Raw genomic sequence first — 20194 nt, forward strand, 5'->3', positions numbered from 1 at the left:
TTGTAGAAGTAAAAAAAATCAAAAGCCAAAAATAGATCTCACAGTGCTCTTTAAGCGAAACTACTAGAGGTACGGAGGCCTTTGAAACAAACTTGATGCGTCATAAAAATCTCGATTGGTCCCTACGAGTCAACGATCAGTACTAACCGCTATTTATCAATTACTACCAGTGATACAGAGATAAACTTTATTGGGCAGAAAAACTTACCACATGCAGTAGTGGCATTAATTCTGGACACTTTTAGTAAATTGTTATTTTCTTAAAAATCTCGAATGTAAAAACTATATTCTGTATAGAAATATTAAATAAGTTTAAATGACATCGTTCAGTAACTTCAATAATTGCATCTGAGTGCAGCATTGTAGTCTGATTATTAGTGTTATTGTTACTTTCAACCAATAGAACGCTTGTGTGCGATTGTTGTACAGGAGGTCAACTGTGAGCATCATTCAGTAACTTCAAGAATTGCATCTTACTGCAGCATTGTTATCTGATTATTGGTATTTTCTGTACTGTACTGTGGGCTAAGTGAGAGCTTCATTGTTTACAGTAGTTGGTAACTGACTTTTGTGAAGTGAACATCTTTTAGGTGCTGTACGTACGTACGGTAAAAGTGTCCAGAATTAATGCCACTACTGTAGTATCTTATTGAAGTACAAATTATTTCCATAGAACAATCAGCATTCTTATCGAGATTTACCTTGAGATAAATACGAAAGGGCTCTAAAAATATAGTGCTACTCTAAATAGTTTCGTGCATACATTAACTATAGACCTTCCTCTATATTAATGCCGCATTGTATCTTTTCTTCGGATTTAGAAAAACTTAAGTACAATTCGATTAACACATTCAGAATTAGAATAAAGGGAAAGTCTTGACAAAAATTGGGCAAAAGGTAATAAAAAGCTACATTTAGACAAATATCACCTAAAGAACACTCTATGATGCAGTTAGTGTTGCCAAATAAATACGTTCATTGTCTGCTAATGTTAATTTTAAATTTATTTCACTTTGTTTTAATATTACTTCGAACAAACAAGACTGGATAAAGTGTAGATTTGATTGGGAAATGTTTAATTTCATTGAAGCGAACATAGCAGGCAATGGATGTACGCATACATATTGTATCAACTTATGATTTTTAGAAAACTTACACATTTCAAATTTACGTATGTAAATAATTTCATTTAAAACTGCATCGAACTTTGTGTACAATTCGGGAAATCCAGGTTGATTGTTTTCAGTTATGAGATGTAAATATGTTATATTTTCATAGGTTCCTAATATACTAATCAGAAATATATCTATGCATATAGCTACTTTGAAATTTTCCTCGTTAAAAAAAATCTAATTTTAAAATTTTAAAGAGGTACAAGTTTGACCATGACAACGTTTAGAGACTAAAGGTTTAAAATTTGGCACCAACACCTACATTCTCGATTTTTGAAAATAAAGCTGAATACATTAGAATTACTTAGTGTAAAACTATAATTCCCTATCTAACAGTGTTGACGATGTATCCAATTACAGGATTACATACATCCTTCTCCGATTACTTATCACTATAATTAAATGACAAGAAGTAGGTGGTTACAAGCTATACATCAAAATATGGATCCAAATGTGTGCATCTTACATAAGAAGCGACAAAAGATTTATTTGCAAAGCAAAATGTACGATCCTAAATAACACGGGTTGCGTTCTGGCCTTGAGAATAAAGGAAGGGGTTCACGACAATTGCGACTCTACGCAGAAACATGCTGAATTTGCATCAAGGCTGGAAAGGCAGAAATAACAAAGAAGAGATAACGAGGTGGTCCAGACTTTTAACACTGGATGACCGCCAGAGCAGAGTGGCACGTTCGCCAGGTTGTGAAACCCCCGCAGTCGCCAACACACGGGCCTACCCGCGCCCAGACAAAGCCAAACTAGGAAAATGGAGGTCCAAAACCCTTTATCTCATTCCGGTCCTCGTATGGGGCATTGGAAGTGACGTGTGAAACATGTGCTGATCGCACGTGAACAACGGGTGCGTGGAAGTACTTGCAGTTGCATTGTATGAGAGAGAGAGCTAGCTTGAAATGCAGTTCTTAAGCAAATCTTACCTAAACACATCCACTAATTAGAACTTAGTCAAGATGAAAGTGGGCCCTTTACCCCGAAAATTATTTAGTCAAACGTTTTGTATTAATTTGACTTGTAATCTGGTCCAGGCCGAGTTGGTCGATTTCACTGAAATTATAAGGTAAAGTAAGGTTAATTGACCGTGAAGGGTATCAGGATGGCGCTGAAAACCGCATCTTGGAGCTTGAGATTGCTGAATAGAACATAGTTTAGAGTCTTTTGGTACAGTCAATGGGATTGTTACAACCCAGAAGTGTCCGTGCCTGTACTTCTTATTAAGAAGTTCAAGTACATTTTTCACATAAGGTGCACATTTATTTCAATTCTGCCAAAATTATTCAAACATGTGTTATCGATAGCATACATTGTTCTCATCATCAGGAATGATGAGAGAATGATGGGTTCAAAACATTGCAAGCTAACGTCGACTTAATATGGCTGGTAACCCGAGAACATTTGTTTGAATCACGTCGCCAGGAAAGATACAATTCCTATTATCTGTCAAAATGCTCGCGAGTATTGGGAAACACGACAGCAGTCAGTTCTGGTTATGTTCAACTCTAAGACGATTACTAAGCTACATAAAGCTTGTTAAAAATATCAGTAATAAGTAAGTCTTTTGACTCTCATGTATTCCTTATGGACAATGAAAGCGCTCTCTCTTCAGCTTAATGTTTTCACTAACCAGAGCAATTCTTTGGCATTTCACGTAACAGCCAGTTCTTCAACCTTTCTTCTTTCTATCCATGTACCTTGGGCAGTTGTATTAAGTAATATGTTCCTAGAGTAGATAAAAAAACAATGCTTCCACGTGTGAAACTCTAGTTTTCGCCCGACACCATCTTGTTCGAAGGAAACGGTAAACCTCGTCCTTAAAAATCTAACAAAATTTCTAATACCTGCTTCGATATCTCCAAACTTTTAATCTGCATAAACAAACTTTCAATAGTTCTTACAATTTTGACTTGTACTAAGTGTTATGGAAGAATGTCTCACAGAAGCGTGTAGCACTAAAGTAATCTGCTGGAAGTCCATGATAAAGCCGTCTTAGTGACAGCGTCTACAAAGAAATTACTTTGTCGTCATCGACAGCCGAGAACCTCTGAGCTTACACACATCTTTTGTATTCTCCAATGCGTCCCAATTAGCATATTTCTCACTCGCCCTTTCGAAACAGAGATCGAACGCAAAACCAGATTCGAGATCTTTGCCACTTCTCATTGGCTCCTTCAGCTCAGTCACATACTGGCCTGGTAATGGAAGCCCACACCCACACTGCAGTCTATACTGACCATGTTTGGCTGGACTAGTGGAACGTGGTGCCTGGCAAAGAGATAAAATGCTGGACTTGCTGCACAAATTCCCCCCTTCTCGATTTCAAGTACCTCCAAGAAGTAGGGATGGTGGTTAGATGAAATCAGGATGAAATCAAGATTAGCTCGCAGGTTCCAGGACACTCTTCCAAAATTTTCAATTGCCCGAATACATTAACTTATACAGCACACAATCTCTCATCTCTGGGATGATATAATGATTCAGTTATATTTATATTTCTATTACATATACGTAATTGAAATATTTATCTCTTTCATGTGTGCTGAATGGGTTTCGTTATCCGAATCTTCAAAAGGTCCACTCATCCAGCAACGTAACAATTTTTGAGCCGCCCCGCAGGTAACTCAAATGGAACGATCACTCCCAAACAGCGGTACTCAGGGATGAGGGGGAGGGGGGGTGTTAGTTGCAAATCTTTACATCGTAAATTTTCATCGGTTCTTCCAGCACCTTCTTGGTTTCATGATTTTTATAGAAGTATGTTAGGCACAAACAAAATGCAATAGGACCCGTGGGCGTAACTTTGAGCCTAACTTTGGAGAAGGCAAATTCGATGTGGGGATTTAAATTGGGGGGGGCGGGGGGAATCAAACTTGGAACTTAATTTTTGGGGGCAGAATCAAACTTAGAACTTAACTTTAAGGGCAGAATCAAGCTTGGGACTTAACTTTCAGGAGCAGAATCAATCTTGCGACTTACCATTGGGGGGCTGAATCAATCTTGGAACTTAACTTTCAAGAGCAGAATCAAACTTGAGACTTCTTAACTTTCAGGGGCAGAATCAAACTTGGGACTTAACTTTCAGGGGTAGAATCAAACTTGGGACTTAAATTTTGGGGGCTGAATGAAACTTGGGACTTAACTTTCAGGGGTAGAATCAAACTTGGGACTTTTAGGAGCTGAATCAAACTTAGCACTTAACTTTCAGAGGCAGAATCAAACTTGGGATTTAACTTTCAGGGACAGGACAGGATCGACAAGTTTTCCATCCCGCAAAAAGTCTAGAACTATTTTGCTAAATAACTTACATTTGCGCAATCATAATATATACTCTTCAATACTTTGCTACTTAGGTCACAGGAGGTTACGATAAGTACCTTAATTTTCAAATTTAGTAACCTAAAAATTTTGGGGGGGCCACTTGTCCCCGCCAAGTTACGCCTATGAAAGGACCATATCCAAGTGTTAGAAATGAATGGAAAAGTAGAGGAGGCCAACCTCAGAACTTCCTCTTTTCATTATTCCACTATATTACTTTATTTTCCCATTATATATTTTCACCTATCACTAATATGTATCAAACATGTTGAAGCAGTATGTGCTATACTTTTACATCTTGTTCTGATTGAGACTAAAGGGAAGTTGCGTTCTTAACGAATTAATTACGATATTAATTCTCAAATATGTGGCTTTGGACATTTTCAAATCAAACATAAAAATTATATTAAGTAATAAAATTTGTAAATTTTAAGCAAGAATTTGCATCTGAACGAGAGAAATTGAAAAAATTTAGGAGTGTAACATTTCATCATTTTTGCAATAAAGTACCAAATTCCGCACACTTGAAATAAGTATATAAAAAGAGACAGAATCTAATTGTCTTGCACAGCGCTGCTCAAAATGCTGTATTATTGTAAGTCTCTAGTGCCAGTTCATATACTGCATTCACTTCTCGAATGAGTGGCATTCGTTACAAAGAAAGAAATTGCATTAGTGATTAAGATGTTGTTTTCTTGCCTGCAATAACCACGTTATTTCACAAAGGATCTTAGTGTTTTATAGCTAAAATTAAAGCTCTTAAATTCTCTGTCGTTATGCTTTGTTCACGACATGTATACCAAGATCAAAAATATAAACAGAAATATGCACCACTTTAGAACCACAAAACGACGAAGAGAAGATTTAATAATATTTATTTTAAATTATTACTATTTCCTCACTTTCGACTTTGCCATGTGTTTCTAATTTTTATAAAATATAGAAATTACATATCCGGTGATGCATCACATTACAATGTTTGGTAGCTTAAGGAAAAATTGTGCAAACTCACATGTTCTGCTAAGTAACGAAAATATAATGACCTATATGGGGACAAGAAAAAATACTGCATATTCCGGATCCACAATTTCCATTGTGAAAATTTTCTTTCACAGTCGTAAGTATAAAGATGAAAATAAACGTCAAACAATAAAGTATAGTCACATTTTGCGAATTACGACCGCCAATTTCGAACGCTGGAATCGAGACGTCAAAATTATAGCTTGAGAGAAAGAAAACGGGGCCTCATCGATGACAAAGTGGTGCTGTCGCCTTGTAGGGGTCTAAATTATGGATGGGCAAAAAAAATCCTGATTCCGGAAAATTGGAATTCTGGATTCGGAAAATTTCGGAGGCAATCCAGTCTCGATTTGCCTATATTTAGTATAAAAGTGGACTTTGACACAAAAGTAACAGAAGGGGAGAATACGACTGATGTCCAGAGAAGAATTTGGTGATTCTTGACAGTGCAGTGGTGATGAGGACAGCATCCTTCCCTAGCTTCTGCAATTTTTCCAAGCCCCTAATGGACCAAACAAAAATGTAATTGCCTAAAAGCTCCATATTCTCTAATTTATTTATATGCTCACCATTTCTCCGCCCTACAAGTGTATCCGGAGATGCCATTTGAAACTGGGAACAGATGACACGCCCACGATGCACATAGGATGGAGCATGCAAACGCCAGATGGTACGAAAATGCGTAAATTGGGAGTGGCAGCAACTGGGTTCCACATCCAATTCATTTCCCTCCTTCTTACTATAAATCCCGATCGTCCTTTGTTTCATCCTACACTGCACTGAAATTACCGGCTCTCCTTCATTTGATCTGGGTGGAGCAGCCGACGTAACCCCACCACCTTCGAAACTTTTGCTGGCAGTTACTGTGGATGCAGGTCGATAAATGTGTTTCAGTAGCTTTGTGGCACATGAAAGGTTACACAATCTGCTACTAGGTATATTCTTCTTTTCCAGAATAAGGATAAAAAGGTTGTTTTTTTCTCAGATAGGATTACGCTCCGCCTTCTTTTGCCAGCCTACGCTAGAAACCAGAATATTTACAGGTCCTTGCAATGCAACTGGTAACCTTTTTACATATATGTGTGGGTTCGAAGAAATGGCGTAGCAAAGTGAAGCATAAATACACCCTACTATTTTTCTGTCAGTGAACACGTGTGTTGGGAGATATATCATTTAGACGATATATCACGGATGAATAAACATCTTCTATAGTTGATGCCACACACACATGCCGAAGTTGGACGATATAGAACATGGCCGCGATTTTTTTAGTGTTGGCAACATTTTTAATGTTTCTTAATGGTAATGCACAGGACGTCCCTAAAGTCACAATCTATTTCCATGAAGGAAGGCTGTAATTGTAATTATAGCGTGTAATTTGACATACTCCATACTCAAATGGCCATGAATGAATCAAAAGACGTCTACTATAGCCCGTTGTAAATGTACATGACCTCCACCCGTGTTAACAAAAATTAACAAAAACATGTATTATTAAAGATGATTTCAAGCGGAATAAACTTCTGTTCGAATTGCCGAGTAATTCGAGATATTCAAGTTAGAATTAGAAAATCCTTCACCGGGAATTTTCAAGCTGAAAACCTAGTATTATTATCTAGCATAGAGCTAGATTTTCGACCAGACACAACTTAGCCCATTTGCGAAGAAGTGTCTTAAACAAAAAATATCGACTGTATTCTATGATTAATAAAATTCCTATACATCGTTATCCTTATTATTTGAATATTCCAGTATCACTTTAAAAATATCAATAATGGTGATTCGAAACTGCGTTTCGAAAGGATGGAAATTCAGTTTACCAGCTCAGAATTTCCTCTTGTATAAAGAACTAAGAATACCAACAAAGTGATTAAGATTGTGGACAAGTGGACAGTGGACTCTTTCTAATTCGAACTTGAATAATTCGAATTACCCGGTAATTCGAACAGAAGTTTATTCCGATTGAAATCATATTTAATGATACATTTTTTGTTAATTCGAATTTTGGATAATTCCAAATTTTATCGTGTTCCCTTGGAGTTCGAAAGAGTCCACTGTAGAAAAAAAGTCATGCAGATAAGATGAGAATGTTGAGCTCATGTGTGATTTGACGAGACTAGGTACGATACGAATATACTTGCTAAGATTTAAATGCAGAAGTTGATGTGGCATAGACAAGAGGAGATACGAGAAGTGGAGTACTGACTACGTATAGGGTCGAAAGATGAAGGAAGCACAGTGAAGAATGAGCAGAAAATTACCGTTGTTACGGAATCATTAAAACACGCTCTAAAGTTAGTATATTTTACATTCGTATTTGCTGGATAAGCTAAATAGTGGTAAAAGTTAAGAGACAATACACGATCCTTCAGGATAGGAATAGTTGTAAGAATTTCACAGTAAGAATTGACAATTTTCTTCTGCATGTAAAGATATACAGAATAGATAGAGGAGATCATAAAAGTGGATTCTAATGCCTGAATCACGCGAGGCTAGATTTCCTGCTGGATTTTCCAGTTGGACTTGGACTAGTTGTGTGGTACTGGCTCATCTGCTAGTTTTGAACTCACAACAATGCTCGTTACCGTACTTGTCGGATACGTTTGTTCCCACAAGGCATTGCATTAAAATTAAAAGAAAAGCATGGGGTAGAAATTGGCTCGAAAGATAATATGGATCAATGTATACTCAACAAGCTTCTTAATGAACTCGAACATGTATTTTCATACATGAGATTCACAGAATTCATTCATTTTAAAAAAATGTTGTTGAACTAATGTTAAAACATTTAATACGTTGGTCATAATAAGGATTTTCATTATCGGCTAATCACATCTGTCGTGCACAAATCTCATCGCATTGGATAAATTCCTAATAATATTAATGAACACGAATGCACATCATCTCTACTTTCATGGAGCAGCGAACAAAAGCAACCAACCACAGAAAAGAACCTTGTTTCTTTGCCAAACTCACAGATTATCTTCACTTGACCAAACTTTCGCTCTGATTGGCTGTTCCACAGAATCTAGCAAAGAGAGCCAGTTGCAATTAGAAAACGGCCTAGTCGTCAAAACCAGTCTAGCAGTCAGCCTGGCAGCCATCATTTCCAGCTAGGTAGCCAGTCCAGCGCGAACTAGGGCATTCCTACTGGAAATCCAGTTCCTTGTGACTCGGCCTAAAGATCGACAGTCGCAAAGAGAAAGAGCAAAATCCCATAATTCGCAGTCTCCTGGAAACGGCAGAAAATGAGTAGCACGACCTTATTGGGTTTTCATGGGAAATAAAAGAATATAAAAAATCACAACATAATGCTCTGAAGGTACTGAACTTCAGGAGCTGGTGGTTCAAATGCCTGAGTAAATTCTCCGTAGTATATCTCAATCATAAGAATAAACTATTTTGCAAAACCACGGATATCAATTTCTGACATCAATCTTTACAATTTCCTTAGATTTTGCGTTTCATTTGACCGCCACGGTTAAGAACAGGCGACTTTCGGTCATCGCACGATTAAGCGAAACACCGACAAAGGGGTAATGTTCAATTAAGATTGCACCTGAGAGAAATTGTTCCTGTGAAAAGTGGCAATTTCACCATGACTTATACTCAACGTAAATTTCATAATTTTCACCAGAAGCCATGTTTTCCTTTTACGATATTCCCCTCGTCTTAGTTCAACGTGATTAGTAACCAAAGCACGAACAAGAGGCATTAAATCAGAACACCGTGCCGAGATGCAATATAACTTGTGAAAACGACTTTATCCAGCAGTTCCGACATATATCACTGTAAAACAAAGGACATTTACCTTCGTGTATGACTTAGGTCAGTAATTTCTTCCGTACTTCTGTTCGCCATTTCCTATAGAACATGCGATCTTCTATTAAGCATTTATTTCTTTTCGAATGCGATATACTTATTAAGGTTGAAAATTACCACAATTATTTTCACTAAATCACACGTGATGTTAAAAAATAGTTTAATTTATTTCTTTTCTTGACCACAACTACTTAAACTGTAGTTTTTCTGCTTTCGTCGGAATGCAGATTATTTATTTATTTATTTATTTGTCCCTAACAGAGCATACATAGCTCCAATTACAAGAGAATTATACCAATTCAGTTTTTACATTATTTTATGTATAAAAATAAGAGAAATGTGCTGAAAGCATAAATGGACAGGCTACGGAATCACTGGGAGCATAACTACCCTTCGATAAATGTACGGCAACAGTGTTCTTTCTGGATGAGGGGAACACCACGAAAAATACTTCATTTTGTTTTCATAAAAAGGAAACTGGCACAGAGTCATGAAACAGGCTGGTGCGAAAGACTGCTCGTTTTCCAATTATATTCAGTTCAGAAAAAATGATTTTATTTTGTAGAACCAATCCTATTGTAGCTATATGGCTTATTTTACGTCTCTTTTCTGTCACTTTTGGTTAGTTGAAACGATGACGATGAAAGATGATTACGTGGAATTGATATAATGACGCTCAAGGATGACGACGCCAAGGTTAAGACCCAAACTTGGAACCTTACGTGGTGAGATAATGGGTCGACCGCTTAATACACTCTCCCACGGAGGCCATGGGCGTAGCCAACAAGGGGCAAGGAGGCACTTGGCCCCCTTGGAGGAAAAGTGGTGAAATATTACATTTTGTTCACTTCGCTTATTTACGTGGAAAGTATAATATATGATATTATATTTTCAATTAATTTAAAATAAAGCATTGCCCTCCATGAAAAATCCTTGTTTGTTCCATCTCGAAAAAGGTTTGTTTACCCCCTCCATGTTTGTTATTACATTTCTTGCAATGTGTATTTTTCTCGTACAATTTTGTCTTGTTGCACATACATATAACTGAATAGGATACTGTCCTACTTTATCATATATGTCTCCCAATGGCATAATCATTGCTTACACAAGCATATAATTTTATTTACAATACTGAGAAAAACTCAAATAAATTCTGAAATCGAAATATCCAGGAGGAAGGATGAAATTTGACACGGAAGAATAGTGCAAAACAATAGGCATTTCAGGATAAGAATTGTTAAAGAGAAAGTACGTTTGCATATGGAGACAGTGAGAAAGCAGAAACTACGCAGCTCACACATTTATCTCCTGGATCTCTGTGCAGGCATATTAAGTTTCAGGCTTCCTGGACGTGATACTTGAGTGAAAGGTCAAACGTAGTTGACCTCCAGGTAATGACTCCCAGAGTGTAAGGTACACCTGTGAACCGTTACTCGAGACCTGTCCGGGGTTACCAGAAGTTCCTCCTGCTCACCCAGTCCTCGCCCTAACATAACTGACCGCGGCCGAGAAGTCTACCGACACAATGACCTTCAAGATTACTACGGACTCTACGGTTTGGAAACGAAGAAACTCAAGATGGCATTGCGACCATATAAATTTTGGAATCTGTACGGTACAGGAGTCCCCCCCAAACCTCCTTCAAACATCTAAATTGTAGGTTCATAGAAATGAATAGGTCTTTTAAAACAATTTTTTTTATTTACATGAGAATGGTGAACATTATGGCATTTACATACTAATTACGCTATTTACTTTTCAAAATAGAAGAAGAGTGTGATGTAAAGGGTGTCAAGACACCCACATGTCAACCTCTCTTCCACATAGTACACTCTCGGCTGCATTTTACAGGCTAACGAGACTCTGGCGTCTGGACTCACAGTCAGTATAATTCTCTGTTGGGAATGTGCTGTGTTCTGTTCGTGTGTGTTGGTGATTGTCCCTTCATCCAGTGCATCTCATCACCATCCAAAAGTGGCAGAAAAGCGAAGTAAAATAAACCAATTCAATCACTCATCCAGAGAGCATTTTTTTAGATGCGTTTTGAATTCTAGGTTCAATAGAACATTTTATTGACGAAATTCGAGAAAAAGTTCGAAATAAAAGTTGATCCTTTCTTGAATTTACAACAAAATATAATTTTGCATACTTACTGGTATGCCAGAAATCATGTATTTCATATTGTAGTAATGCAAAATTCGATGAATCAAGAATTCAAATGCGTAGAAAAGTCCTTTCTCGACCTTGAAAGTAAATGGCTAAGTATTGTGCATAGAGTATATCTATATACACCATAATGTTCACCACTCTTTTTGTAATAATAAAATAAAATATTTCTTCGGAAATACTTATTCATTCGGAAGTTACTAATTTGTTACGAGTCAGGCCCTTTCTGTACAGGTCTAAATTGGGAATTGGACTTCATAGGAGACAGCTAAAAAAAAAGAAGAGCACGAAATTAGGAAATCGTTGTCATAGTATTTCAGCAATCAAAACTATTGATTAAAATCCCATGAAAAAAGTGATCAGTAGGCTAATCGCAAACACGTTCTCTTGCATTCTAATGTGCGTACGCATCTAAAAATTCGACAGAATTAGTCTGCGATGTTATCCTTTAAAGAGCGAAGACCTGCGCTTTTGCGGTTATCTGATATGCCCATCTAGGGTTCGAGTCTCGGATTTAGACTTATCGTACGAGTTATGCTGGGGAGAGAGAGGACCCAAAGTCTGTACTTTAGTCTTCATCTTCATTCACAGGAATGTATTAATATACTGAATGCTATTTTGGCACCAAACACTACTATATGTGGAGAAGCTGAACGTAACAGGACCTACAATTTTAAGAGGAACTCTACAAAGTGAATGCCATAAAAAAGTATTTTCCACCCCTATTTTTGAAAAATAGTGATTTCTGCTCGAAAAGTGTATTGAAAGTTCAAAATTTCTAATTAATCTCAACGATTCTATATAAAAACTCAAACACAAATGCTAATTGGTGTTATTATTAGAATGCCTACGGGATATAAATGATCATCCGATTACAATACAACTTTTCCACTAGTAACTTATACAAACTGAATAAAATATATGAAATAATTACAGTCTTCTTTTTATGTTTTGAGCAGGTTCGGTGGCGGAGCGCCTTTTGATCTCTCCACCGAATTTGCTGGGTTCCAGTCTCGGCCTGACCATGGGTATTCATCAATTTAACCTAATCATCAGTCATCTCATCGTCGCGATTAGTCACAAGTTGCAGAAAAAGCTACGACAAAAATCCGAAAAGTAATTTTATATTTTTGAAACACATCGCCTACTTAAATTAACTCTATTCCATATTATATACACCTTCCATGGTGGCAACATTGAATAACAAAAATACAACCGCATAAATTGCAAGTAGTCATGGACACTTTTGGGTTGTATCGATTCCATTGAATGTTAATGGAATTGTTATAACTCAGAAGTGTCCGTGACTGTACACGGCACGAAAGGATCATAGCTGTACATCCGCGTAAATTAGAAAAATAAAATGAAAACAAAGTGTGGACATTTTAAATACACTAGTCTTATAAGATTAACTTTTCTTATAGAAATGACCAAATAAATAACATTTGTTTTTAACAGCACTATTTTTCTCGCAGATTTCAACGCAAACCATCCATTTTTAAATAAACGTTATGTTGGGTTTAAGGTACTGTGGTTGGCGTTTCTGGAGGCCGGCTGCATCAAAGAACCTTCTTCTACGAAGGGTTCGAAAAGGAGGGAATTATGCTTTTTAATAAAATGTTGATACTATATGAATTAATCTTTGTACATCGTGTTTACTACAATGAACATATATCAACAATACCTTAAGAAGACATGAGCACTGTCGTTTTGAAATAATTACTTATTAATGAGCGGTGTGGGGTAATAACGCCTTCCTTTCGCCAGCTATAAAAAAATATCAAATCCAGGAAAGCAAAATACAGAACTGACTACAAAAATAAAATAAGATGTACCCCCCCCCCCCCACACACACACATACACCCTTACGAAAAGCCTGGGAACACTACTGCTTATCAGTGACACTATGGGGTCATTCCATGTTAGATCAACCCAATTGCCGTAATTAAGTTCATATAGCACAGTCATGTTGCAATTCATATTAAAGCTCATTAAAAGCAGAAGAGGATGACGCCAATTTGAGCTCTCTAGGTCAAATAGTCAATCTACAGATGTTTAAAGATTTCAGAATGTGGTCAAATTTTGGGATTTTTGCTTTTTTGAAAGTCAATAACTCAAAAACTAAGAACCCAAAAACTCTGAAATTTGGCAGATTGATTGATTTATCTGATTGATAAGTACAATGAATAAACCAAAAATCTTCAAAATCTGAATCCTACATTTTCAAAAATATTTTTTTATTGGTTGATTTGACATGGAATGACCCTACGGGAGAATTCACACCGAAGCGGCAGGCGACATGTATCGCTGGAGGATTTCACCAACCGAACACAGGCTTATTCGGCCTGAATCGTTGCTGGTGATTGGCTCGTTTCCAAGCGACACTTGTCGCCTGTCGCTTCGGTGTATATTCTCCCTTAGTAATAAATGCAACCTTTCGAACCGAAGCGACACAAGCTGCACGTGTTGCTTCGACTTGGCCGTTTTTCATCGTGTCGCTTCGGTCTGTTATTCTCACGCGCAGTGAATGTCTTGCCTTATACCGAATAGGCTCGTGTCGCTTGTGGCTTCGGTGTGAATTCTCCGTGTCTCTTGTCGCCTATATCTTGGAAGCGAACCCTCAGAAATCAATACGAATCTTCGAACAGAAGTGACACGACAAGGGGTACGTGTCGCATGCCGCTTGCGTGTCGCTCGGACTGAGTAGTTTTATCAGTACCGTGCAACGTGTCGCCTCGGTCTCTTTGCGCATTCGCGGTGAATGTCTTGCTCTAGACTGAAGGGGTGTGTGTCGCTTGTCGTTTGTCGCTTCCCGCTTCCCGCTTCCAGCTGCACGTGTCGACGACGCTACCTACCACTGCGCCATCAGGGAGACCAAATACACAATTGAAAGTGAAATAAATGTATTTGTTCTACATAGGAATTTTACTACGGACTCACAACTGTGATAGGTGAACTTCCTAAGTGGAATTATAATAACAAGCTATTTGCTTATCATTTCTTACTTCATAAATAAGTTTTCTTGTATTACCACTCTCCATGCACTTTCACACGCCCCAACACGCAAGTATATATATATTTGTTTTTTTAAAAAAAGCTTTCTTAACGTTATCTTGCCTCTGATCATCCAAATAAGACATGTCGTTTTATCTGTATTTTTCTCGTCTTATTTGCATTAAAATTATATTATCTATTAATAGCAAATATGTGTAACCTGTATCCTGACAAGGTTTAGGTGGGAGAACAGCACATGATAGACCTCAGTCTCTTAGTAAGTATATTATTATAATTATTGTCAAAAGTTGATTCTAACTATTTAAATGTTTTTAAAGGACGTATCGCTTCTTAACATCCTAACATGACCTTGATGGCACGGGACACACAGCAAATATCCACACACGTATAAGATTACGTAATGTAAATGTAAGTTAATATACTTATATATTTTTTCCTTACCTGCGTGAAGCACCTCATATTTCTGGAGCACAAGCGCGCCAACCTGACCTGGCTTTTACAAAGCGCCGCACTGAGGCGCTGGTGTTGCAAGTCATTGGACGATAGCGCCAACTGGTGGTGGAGAGAGTCAAACGTTTGCTGTTCGATTGCCATGGCTTCCTGAAGAGTTTGCACCAGGTCAATTAAACCCTGTAAAAATCGGCAATTGTTATAACAAGCGTGTAATAAATTGTATATACAATTAAATAAACCATTATTTTCAATTACATTTAAAATATAAGTTAGATCAAATTATGTTAAAAGTAAACAAGGTTACGAAATAAGTACAGGCATTTAAATGGCTTTTCCGCTACAGGATTGACTTTTTATCTAGTTTTAGCTTTTTAGCTAAAGCTATAGTGAAAGCTAGAATTGAATCCAAATACGTAGCTAGACTGATGATTTTGGGAAGGCCATTTTTTGTGTGTTTAGTTTTCCATATATTAATAATATCCATTACATAGTACACATATAGTTTGTATCATATTAAGTTTTTCATACAGTAATAGTTTTTACATACATATATTAAACCGATTATGGAAATGCAAATATGTACTTTAATAAAACAATTTAGAGGGCTCTTATAATATTAAAGTAACATTTTCTCTAAGCCACGCAAAATTTGGTTTTGCGCGTGATAGGTTTGGAGGGGCCAATGTCCCAGAGCCCCACTTAACATCGTCCCTGATTAAATCAGGCATCTAATCACAAATAGTTTTACTTAGCACAGTAGGGTACTCAGGATTTATTTTACCCCCAACCTGGAACCTGAAACAACCCAAGCATGACAGTTCCTTCAAAAGTTCCCGCTGTTTATTGGGATTTTTTCGTGAAATTGCATAGTTGGCTTTAACTTGTAGTTTTTATGAACAATTATTAACATAAAATTTGAAATTCACTATATTTATTCAAAATTTCATGAAGATCACAAATATTGCACGGAAAAGAAAATTAAATAATTGGATTTGTGGTAAAGTTGAAAAAGCCTGTTTTCAAACATCAAAACATTGGCACCGATAACTTTATGTATTATTTATTATTTTTACAAACTTGGGCTAAGTGCCATGGGGAAGGGGGAAAATATGCTAAAAGAAGATGGAAAAAATTGTGGGTATTTTCCCCCAAGACCCCGGACGTCTTTTCCAATGGCACTTATCTAAAGTCTGTAGAAAATAGGATCTAATTTAAAATGCTATGGATGGAAAATGTGTAGATTTTTAAAAACAAGCTTTTTTAAATCACACACTCTGAAGACATATGTCACATGCTATATTTGGAATCTCATGTTCCTTGAAGTAATTACTGTGCACCTGGCAGCCCAGTGCCCTGTAACAAAAGTAACTTGATTCTAACTTGTGACAAGCGTACCCGTTGTATATTTCATTAATGTGTTAATCCAGTTGAAACAATAAAAATTTCCAACCTTCTAAAAATGTGATTTTTGGCCCATTCATTAGAGAAAGTAACGTTCAAATACGTCTTTCTGCATGTATCAAATTACATTAAACTACAAAATTTAAAGATTAGTTTTTGATGTAACAGTAGCTGGGCAAGACAATTTCTTTATTTTATTTATTTATTTATTTATCTGACCACAACAGGCGAATGTCCAATTACAGTAGTCTACATTTTGTGCTTTGGGTTTGTAAGTTCACATGATTTAATGACAAGAAATATTTTTGAAGGTGCAGAAAAGTAAGTATTATAAATGTCAACGCCAAAGTAAATGTACACAACAGAAAGTATATTTACTAAAACAGTAAGTTATAATAATAATACAAGTTAGATTGGAAATGATAACATAAAATATCAGACAATCTTGCAAAAAATAGCTTATATGAATACAAAATTTCAAATACTACAATGTACAGTCACGAAAACTTCTTGGTTATAACAATTCCATTAACTTTCAATGGAATCGTTACAACCCAGAAGTGTCCATGAATGTACAGTGTCTCTCAAAAGTTTTAGGACAACGACATTTTAAACTAGGCTACCCAAATTACGTAAGGCGCTGGTGGGTTGCGTGTAGAGTTAGGCTCAGTTTCAGGGTTGCCATATGCACAATAGATATTTATGAAATACGCGAAAGGAATAAAACCAAGTATTATTGTATAAAACTAAAAAAAATATCTGCATTACATTTGTCGCAAATAAGAAATACTTTCTGAAAGAAAGAAAATCGATTTTCTACTATTTCATCGCCGATGAGTCTACACAAAGGAATAGAAGGGAGAGGGAACGAAAGGGGACAACAAATGAGAGGAGAAAAGAGAGAGCGAAAGGGGAAGAGGAAAAGTAAAGGAGGGAAGAAAAGATAGGACAGATGTGGATACGAGAAGTAATGAGGAGAAAGGGAAAAGAAGCGAGGAGAGATGAGGAAAACGGAGCAAAGAGGAGAAGAGAGGAGGGAAAGAGATGAGAGGGGAGGGATTTGAGAGTAGAGTAAAAGAGAGAACATGAGAAGAACGAAAAGAAGAGGAGAAGAGTGCAGTGGAGTCGGAAATCTAAGACAGGAGAGGAGATAAGACAAGTGGAGAAGAATGGGATGGAGACAAGAGGCGAGAACAGGAGGGAAGACGATATGACATATAAGGGGAGAATAGAAGGAGAAGGAGAAGGAGAGAAGAGAAGAGAAAGGGGACGAGAGGAGAGATGAGGTATTTGTTGAAAATATCGTCTCAGCGTCAAGAATTGATGCATTGATCAAATTATCGACATGAAATATTCAATAATATTTTAAAATTAATTGGATAATGTATTAGATCGGTGCGAAATACCTTTTGGCTGAGTTCAGAGCGAGATAAAATCTGCCACGTAAGATCTTTGATTTTACCTGCGATTATACCACTAAAAACATGAATGTAATTTTCATATTTATAAGAATTATCCAATTTTTCTCCACTTCTCAGTTCGTTGAAATGGACTTTTTTTTATTTAACATTTCTCCTCCCCCCATCGTTAATTCCAAACAGAATCATTCCGTTTCACACTGTGTGGACAATGAACACAATTAGATATGCCTAAAACTAACGAAAATTTTGTGCCACCGGAGGGGTTTGAACCTACGACCACCAGGTTGATAATCTACAACGGTAACCACTACCCTACAAACTTTCGTTCTTGAGGATAGCTACGAGTAGCTGACCACTGTGAAATGTAGATGCAACTCTCCTCCTACGTGTAATGTGCAAAGAATACTTGTTTGTAACAAAGAAAACGAATCGGCGCAAACATTTAATGGAGAATTTAACATGATGAAAACTTTTCATTCGATATTTGCGGAGGTATCCTTGCATTGAACTGGAGTGGGTAAAGGGTTACAATTAGTATGTCCTGAATTACCGCAAATATAAATAGATATTTCATTAATATTCGTCAGTCTTTGAAGCAGTACACAATTATCGTTAGAGTATCATAATTCACGATCTTATACGTAACAATATCCCTTTGAACATGTGTCAATTCATTTATTTGTTTAATTTTTTTTAGTAAATTCCAGATGCAGAACAATGTAGCCACGCTACACTGCTATTACAAATAATGTTACAATGCTCTTGTTTAATAAAAGCAGAATTAAAGAAAAAAAGGACACGTCGTAAGGAAACTCGAACTTGGGACCGCTAAATGCCCAGTCGAGAACTCTAAGCACTACCACGCTTTTGCCTTCCGTTCAAACAACAACTTTTATATATTCAGTCACTCCAATATTGTAAAAGTCTCGACTCGACCGTGGGACCGCTAGAAATTACTCGCATTTTCACAACAGCTAACAATATTCTCGTTTTTCTTCATCACTTCGATTTTTTTCGCGAAGATAGCTGCTAATACAAGAAAAGCAATTCAAAATTAAAGTAAAAGTTCAACTACGTGAATATCGAACGACATTTACATTATCAACCTGGTGGTCGTAGGTTCAAACCCCTCCGGTGGCACAAAATTTTCGTTAGTTTTAGACATATCTAATTGTGTTCATTGTCCACACAGTGTGAAACGGAATGATTCTGTTTGGAATTAACGATGGGGGGAGGAGAAATGTTAAATAAAAAAAAGTCCATTTCAACGAACTGAGAAGTGGAGAAAAATTGGATAATTCTTATAAATATGAAAATTACATTCATGTTTTTAGTGGTATAATCGCAGGTAAAATCAAAGATCTTACGTGGCAGATTTTATCTCGCTCTGAACTCAGCCAAAAGGTATTTCGCACCGATCTAATACATTATCCAATTAATTTTAAAATATTATTGAATATTTCATGTCGATAATTTGATCAATGCATCAATTCTTGACGCTGAGACGATATTTTCAACAAATACCTCATCTCTCCTCTCGTCCCCTTTCTCTTCTCTTCTCTCCTTCTCCTACTCCTTGTATTCTCCCCTTATATGTCATATCGTCTTCCCTCCTGTTCTCGCCTCTTGTCTCCATCCCATTCTTCTCCACTTGTCTTATCTCCTCTCCTGTCTTAGATTTCCGACTCCACTGCACTCTTCTCCTCTTCTTTTCGTTCTTCTCATGTTCTCTCTTTTACTCTACTCTCAAATCCCTCCCCTCTCATCTCTTTCCCTCCTCTCTTCTCCTCTTTGCTCCGTTTTCCTCATCTCTCCTCGCTTCTTTTCCCTTTCTCCTCATTACTTTTCGTATCCACATCTGTCCTATCTTTTCTTCCCTCCTTTACTTTTCCTCTTCCCCTTTGGCTCTCTCTTTTCTCCTCTCATTTGTTGTCCCCTTTCGTTCCCTCTCTCCTCTTTTCCTTTGTGTAGACTCATCAGCGATGAAATAGTAGAAAATCGATTTTCTTTCTTTCAGAAAGTATTTCTTATTTGCGACAAATGTAATGCAGATATTTTTTTTTAGTTTTATACAATAATACTTGGTTTTATTCCTTTCGCGTATTTCATAAATATCTATTGTGCATATGGCAACCCTGAAACTGAGCCTAACTCTACACGCAACCCACCAGCGCCTTACGTAATTTGGGTAGCCTAGTTTAAAATGTCGTTGTCCTAAAACTTTTGAGAGACACTGTACAACGTATTATCTTTACACTCAATATAATTTCGCAAAAACAATCCGTTGTCTGTTGATATTCTTATAGGTTTTTATATTGACAGTGTGCACCAAGCCTCAAAAGGGGAGGCAAATTCTGGATGTGCAGCTTAGTAACAAAGTCAATATTCCAAAATTAA

General features: G+C 36.9%; 1 protein-coding gene across 3 annotated transcripts in view; it reads right to left on the reverse strand.

The window, feature by feature from the left end:
- LOC145984024 (uncharacterized) overlaps positions 1 to 20194 on the reverse strand; it is a 509229-nt gene that overhangs the window by 359837 nt on the left and 129198 nt on the right. For all 3 annotated transcript variants that reach the window (XM_083117339.1, XM_083117340.1, XM_083117337.1), the window contains one exon: positions 14964 to 15152. In XM_083117339.1, the coding sequence (XP_082973465.1) occupies positions 14964 to 15152 (189 nt within the window). The remainder of the gene's footprint in view (positions 1 to 14963; positions 15153 to 20194) is intronic.

The sequence above is a fragment of the Lepisma saccharinum genome, chromosome 2 (assembly GCF_977018435.1).
Source record: "Lepisma saccharinum chromosome 2, izLepSacc3.1, whole genome shotgun sequence".
Classification (NCBI taxonomy): domain Eukaryota; kingdom Metazoa; phylum Arthropoda; class Insecta; order Zygentoma; family Lepismatidae; genus Lepisma; species Lepisma saccharinum.